Consider the following 6,995-nt stretch of genomic DNA (forward strand, 5'->3'; position numbering starts at 1 on the left):
CCATCTCTCTCTCTCTTGCTCTCGCTCTCTCTTCTTACACACTCACAATGGAGACACGATTCTCCAGCCTGTACTGTTTGACCAAGGTTCCTGGTCCTGCAGTAGACCATTGAACACTAATGTGGGTTAGAGTAGGGCCTTCAGCCATGGAAATACAGAAGCCTCAGGCTTTAGCTTCTTGCACCAGTGTAAAACCTGCCAGTGGAGCCACATGAATCTCACATGGCACACAGACTTGTTCTCTCATTGGATCTCGGCCTACCTCTGTGTAATGGATAAACTCAGTCACTCTCATCAGATCCTGTTGATGAAGGTAGGGAGAGAGGGGGGGGGGGGAAGGAAGGAATCGTGGCAGGTGTGTCTTGGTGCTGAGCATGCGTTTATCTGTTAGGGCTACAGCAGCAGGGATATGACAGTGATGTGTGATGTATGAGGGGTCAACACAGTGCACAGCTTTGTCTCGTGCCATATGATGTTCTGGACTACAGAGCAGTGGAGCAGGAAGTCTGCTGCTCGCTTGTACTGTCTGTCAGCTAGTTGCCGTGGAGACGTCTGGGCCTGTGTGGCACAGGGCAGATCAAGGGCGAGACAACAGCACTGCAGGTAAACCAGCCCATCAGGTTTCACACGCTGTCAAATCCCCTGATCACGGAGATGTCACGTGGCACGCCAAGGTCTCCACGGTGATGCACAGTCTGACGGGGACTTGAGCTGCTGTCTACGAGCCAAGTCGGAAAACAGTCTGGGAAACTCTCCTTAGAAATCTGAAGAGAACTAACTGAAAGATGAGCTGAGAGGAAAGAAGAAGCTGCTTCCAAAACACCACATGTCCTCTTTGCTCTGTTCAATCTCAGCAGTTTTTATAGAGCTGGTTTATATTGACTCCTCCAATAACAACATCATTACCGTCTGCAGTAGTAATGTAACCTGATGTAATTACACTGGTGCGGCTGGCAGAGCCACTCGGCCTCAAGCCCTGATTTCTCTCTACTTACGGACACAGGAAACTGGGGGGACGGGCGGAGACCTGATGCTATGATTCCGATAAGGAAATAGGAATATATTAATTGAATTGAATCAACTGTATTGTTCCACAGAGGGGACATTGGATTTGACCCCAGCATAAAATGCGCATACATCAGCACACGTCCAACGGCTAATACAGTTGCAGCAGCCCTATTGGGAGTAGTCTGACCGGGGAGGGAGTGACTCCAGCATGGCTTGGTGTGGCTGTGTTATTCAGGCTGGAAGGCAGAGCAGCTCCACGCCGAAGGAGGCTATTGTTCTTTTGTTCCTGCTTGAGGAAACAGCAGAGCATGCTGGTTATTATTGGTAGCCAAGAGCAGCTGTGTGTGTGTTCAACCTATGTGTGTGTGCAGCTGGACTCGTGTGCTGCTCTCCTCCGCTCTCTGTGTTGAGTGTATATACTCTTAGGTGTGTGTGTATGTGAAAGAGTGTATAGGCCTATGTTCAGTACATTTCATTCCTGTGTACGGTGCATGGACTGGCACATGACGTTGAAAGATTTCCATGACAGCTTATATGTGGGGGACTGTGTGTGCTGGTATCAGTGTGTGTGTGTGTGTGTGTGTGCACGAGTGCATGAGGATTTTGTGTGCGTCACAGCGACGTCTCAGATTCCTGCCTTTGTGTCCAGATGCCATTCCACATGGGCACGCCGCTCATTCCACTCTCCCCAGCCCCTCTCTCCACCCTCAATGAGGTTTGTCACAGCCCAGTAGACAGGACGGCAGTTAGACTACCTAGCTAGCTACCTAAACAGCAGTAAAACCGTTTAGATTAGGGAAATGAGGCAGGCAGCAGCAGCTCCGGCTGTAGAGAGGAGGCGTGCAGTGAAAGCATCAGGATCAGGTTACTATGAGCTGCTCTCCAGTGGCATCTCGTTACCGTCGACGTATTTAAGAGCTCAGACTCTAATCAGCTTTCCAGAACCTCTTTACTGCTGGACAGCTTTTATTTTTGTTTTAACAGACCCTCCTTTTGCTTTCAACACTGTTTTGACTTTTGACTACTGATTCCAAGCTTTCTTTGTGGACCAGTGTGTTATTTGCATGCATTTGTTTGAAAGTTATTTTTTAAACTGTACCATTCAAATGAACAAACGGCTTAATTTTTAATTCATTATTGAATGTAAATGTTTAAGGGTAGAGTGGATCTGAAAACCAGTGACACACATCTGCTAATTAAAATGTTATGACCCAACTGTGGCTTTTTACAACTATCTTAACCAATGATCATGAGAATAGATTTTTTCTTTCACTTTAGATTGGTTAATAATATACTTCCCACAAGTCTGGAAAGTCCCCATCTTTCTGTTGTTTACTTACTGGTAGGGGTGTGAGATGCCCTCCAGTGTTTTGGGGGACATCACGTTGTGGCCTGCCCCTGGCCCTAGTCTGGCTGATCCACGATCTATGCTGCTATGCTGGTGTTAGAGGGACTTCAATGGAGTTAAATGTTGCTCAGTCCGGACAACGATGGTGCGACGGAGCAGAGTGTTGACAGCAAGGTGCTTAGAAATGGTGAGCGGAATATCCTCGGTAGACGGACAGACCTAGCTGCTGTCTGTTCTAGCCTGATGGACCATTAGGTTCTGAGGCTACAGCCTACAGGTGATCTCTGTCTAGGCTACTGTTCTGGAAGAAAAATCTCTGTTTCCAATGTTTCCTCGTACTGATTTTCCTAGGAATTACAGTTCCAGATTGGTCAAAGAGTGGAACTCTTCATGATAGGTTATTATGATGACGTAAACCTTGCCCTTGAGTCTCTCAATGCTCAACACTAATAAACTATCTCCTTACTGCCATTCTAATCCTGTTGCACTGACAAAAGCAGCAACTGTCTGCCTGTGTGGGTGCTTAGCTGGAGATGTAGCAAAGGGACAAAGTACACAGTGTATTTGCAGCAGTTGCACATGTGGTCACACACAGTCCTTTCTGTGTAATGCTCAGGGGAGAGTTGTGCCTGAAGGCAGATGCCAGATCTGTCCAGATTGGATCTATTTTTGAACCCTAAGAAATGTCTGATCACCCCAGGTTCACAGGCCAAAGCAGTCACACACACACACACATCACACACACAACTGCTGTGATTTGTGTCTTAAGCAAGTCTGACCTTAAACTATTTCACTGTAAAACAGACCAACTCATTACTTTGTCTCCCCTAGATAGTCGACACTTGAATCAACCTTTTCCCCTCTTTTAAAATGTCTATTTAAAGGGACATTTAAAAAAATAAAAAATAAATTCTGCTTCATAGTCATCATCTCCAGCACAACCCCAACATCAACATATGTGGAAATTGTGCTTTTCTATGTTTTGTAGTAAAAAAAGTGTTTCCAATGATATCATCAACCAATTAGTAGGCAATGCCTACTCATAATTGATTAAAATCAAACGATACACACTATATGCCCTGTTGTTAATCCTGACCATGTCTCTCTGATTCTTTGCAGGTGACCCAACCAGGCTTCCTGGGCCACTGAGACGTGATTCTGGGACGGGCACAGTCCCTCCCCTCAGCCTGCCTGCCCTGCGTCCTCCCCCTGTCTCCCAGACGTCTCCTCTTGAGAGAATGACCATCGGCCCAGACCAGCTCTACCGTCACCACACCACTGTGTGAATGACTCTTTGCCGAAAAGCCACCGTGCTCTGCCACCCCATTGTTGCCATGAAGAGCAAGTATTCCCAGTACTACAACCGGACCCTGATCCATGCCTACTATGTGTTTGCCAAGGACATGACCTGGGAGGAGTTAGAGGAGCGCACCAACGGGAAGGCCCAGCTCAGCTCCCTCAACATCGTCTTCGTCATCATCTGCAGCATCATCATTCTGGAGAACTTGCTGCTGCTCATTGCCGTGTTCCGCAACAAGAAGTTTCACACCGCCATGTTCTTCTTCATCGGGAACCTAGCCTTCTCCGACCTGCTGGCTGGCTCAGCCTACATCGCCAACATCTTCCTATCAGGGCCGAGGACCTTTGAGTTGGTGCCGGTGCAGTGGTTCATCCGGGAGGGCACAGCCTTTATAGCGCTGGCCGCCTCCGTCTTCAGCCTGCTGGCCATCGCCATCGAGCGCTACATCGCCATCACCAAGGTCAGGGTTTACGGCTCTAACAGGACGTGTCGTATGTTCCTGCTGATCGGGACGTGCTGGGTCACCTCCATCCTCCTGGGGGGCCTGCCCATCATCGGCTGGAACTGCATCAACAACCTGCCTGAGTGCTCGGCCTTGCTGCCCCTCTATTCCAAGAAGTACATCCTGTTCGTGGTCACCATCTTCAGCATCATCCTGCTCTCTATCGGCATCCTTTACGTGCGCATCTACCTGATTGTGCGCTCCAGCCACCAGGAGGCCACCAACTCTCCGGCCTACGCCCTGTTGAAGACGGTCACCATCGTGCTGGGCGTCTTCATCGTGTGCTGGCTGCCCGCCTTCACCGTCCTCCTCCTGGACACCTCCTGCCGAAGGATGGACTGCCCCGTCCTCTCCAAGGCAGACATATTCTTTGGCATCGCCACGCTCAACTCGGCACTCAACCCGCTGATCTACACGCTACGCAGTAAGGACATGAGAAAAGAGTTCCTGCGTGTGCTGTGCTGCTGGGGGCTGCTGACCAGCGGGCGCCCCACTGACCGATGCCTGGTGCCCCTCAAGAGCTCCAGCTCTATGGAGCACTGTACCAACAAACACGAACACCAGACCACGCCCATCATGCAGGCAGAGTGCACCACCTGTGTCTGACTCGATGCTATAATCACACAGTGTGTGTTTCTGAATGTGAAAGTGTGTGTGTGCATGTCTGTTAGACTGGGTGTGTGAGAGGGATAGTGTGTGTGATGGGGCTGTGTGCAGGTGAAGAGACTTAGAGGAAAGCACACCTGTGAACCCCCCCCCCCCCCATCCCCACTCCAGACCTGCCACATAGAAGACCGTTTGTCTGGAGAGATGTCACAACATCGTTGACTCTCATTACAATCATACCTGTGTGAATTCACAATCAGCATTCAACCGATTCACCACAAGAGCGTGATAACACAATCATCCTCGAGTGAATTCACTATTATTCAATGAATTCACAATCATAGCTGAGCCTTTTTTTCTTTCTTTTAACAATGTTTTTAAACATTTTCTTAGGGACTTTCACAGGGTGGAGTCACAATCTTTGTTGAGGGAGTCTCGATTATAACGATACATGAATTCATGTTCTGCATGTCCGCTTGTTTTACATGTATGCGGACTCTCTTATGGAAAGCCAAATCCACAGACACCATATGCATAATACATAATCGTGATGCTGAGTTGTTGGAGTGTTTTACTGCGCCCTGATAATGGTAACGCTTTCACATATTGCACTTTGTAGACATGTAAGCGTTGTGTGATTGTTTATGGCTGTCACCCCCTTGAAAGGTTAAACCACAGACATTTCCCTGAGTGAATTATATATGTATCCATACATACAGTACTCATAGGCCATTGCTCATATAGAGAGACGTGAGGCACCCAGGCAGTGACTAGTCCTCACTCAGTACTGCACTCCATGCAGGCCAAAACCCTTACAAGTACCCCTCTAAACCAGGGCTATATATCCTCATATATTAACCTGCATAGATCCCTTTGATTAACTGCAAAAAACAAAAGTACTCTGCTTACGTATATTGCATGACATTCTAACTCCTTTGTAAGAACTAATGTGTATTGGTGTACTCCAGTAAGTTCAGCTTGTTCATTAACATTCTCTCTCTCTCTCTCTCTCTCAAATCTGTCCCTCTCGCTTCTACTGTTGTCTTTTGTAACTAACGTTTCCTAAGAGGAAGGCCCAATCAGAAAACACATTTCCTGAAGTGAGTTGGCCCTGATAAATTTCACTCAATGACAGCTACCCAGCAGCCCATAACCAACAGGACTGTTGTCTTAACGACGTTATAGCAATGCAGTGGCAGTGTGCTTTCTGTTATTATTGGTTGTTGCTCCAGGGGAATGGGCCTGAATGTAAGTATGAAGTGTTTGGAGCGAGACCGCTCTATTTTTGACAGTATTATTGATCATTGACTTGTCATTGATGTGCAGAGAGTGGGATTTAACAGGGTAGGTCAATCTCACTGCGAAGTCTTAAAAACAGACCACAACAAAATAACAGGAACATCACCCCCCAAGCCAGTCCAGGTAGAATGGTTGAAAAATAGTACAGTGTCCTGTTCAACACAGGAAGACATGGGATTAGTCCAGAGTAGACGCATGTCATCTTCCCCAATCCCAATAATCCCTCTCCATAAACGAGAGGAGATCCCGTTTAAAGGGGAGCACGTGTCTCCATTCCCTTCACACGAGAGGTCGTCCTCTTTACTCTCTTAGATGCCTAAATAAACTCTACTTCCTCTAACGGCAGGAAGTCCTGTGTTTCATAAAGTGGTTCCTGTTGTTCCGGAAGAACCTCATCTGCCTTTGTACAGACACACACTCACTCTCACTTGGCCACGCTTCTGGTCCTCATCATATTTCCATGCAGGTTTTTACAGCCTGCTAGTTAGACAGCGAGCCCTAGCCTGGAATCCAAACTAATATGCTCTGTTACACAATTGTTTCACTTCAAAATAAACTGAGCATATACATTTAGATTCCAGGCTAGGCCAGACCAGTAGGAATAGTGAAAGCACTTTGGCAGATTCCATATCACATAACTGCCTACTCTCTCCCGGGTTTCTTCAAAGACAGCTCAAACATACCTATCACTTCATTCATGTGTTGCCTAACCCTGTATTATTTGTATAAATATATGAATATGTATGTAAGTATGTACAGTATGTATGTATGTATGTGTGTAAGAACTGTGTTCATGTATGGAATGTCTTGTGTGTCCAGTAGCACGATGCCTGTGTCAAAACGGTACAGCTTAAACACTAATAGTGGTACATATTTGTTTTTTTTAAATGCATTCCTTTTTATAAAATAAATGAAATATCTGAAGAATCCAA

At 46.9% G+C, this 6,995-nt stretch overlaps 1 protein-coding gene across 4 annotated transcripts in view; it reads left to right on the plus strand.

The window, feature by feature from the left end:
- Positions 1–6,995, plus strand: part of LOC135554153 (sphingosine 1-phosphate receptor 2-like) — a 32,922-nt gene extending 25,927 nt beyond the window's left edge. For 3 of the 4 annotated variants that reach the window (XM_064986253.1, XM_064986250.1, XM_064986252.1), the window contains exon 2: positions 3,476–6,995. In XM_064986253.1, the coding sequence (XP_064842325.1) occupies positions 3,643–4,764 (1,122 nt within the window). In that variant the 5' untranslated portion in view covers positions 3,476–3,642 and the 3' untranslated portion in view covers positions 4,765–6,995. Of the gene's footprint in view, positions 1–425; positions 2,544–3,475 lie in introns of those variants that run through there. The other variant, XM_064986251.1, reaches the window with a different exon arrangement.

The sequence above is a fragment of the Oncorhynchus masou genome, chromosome 14 (genome assembly GCF_036934945.1).
Source record: "Oncorhynchus masou masou isolate Uvic2021 chromosome 14, UVic_Omas_1.1, whole genome shotgun sequence".
NCBI lineage: Eukaryota > Metazoa > Chordata > Actinopteri > Salmoniformes > Salmonidae > Oncorhynchus > Oncorhynchus masou.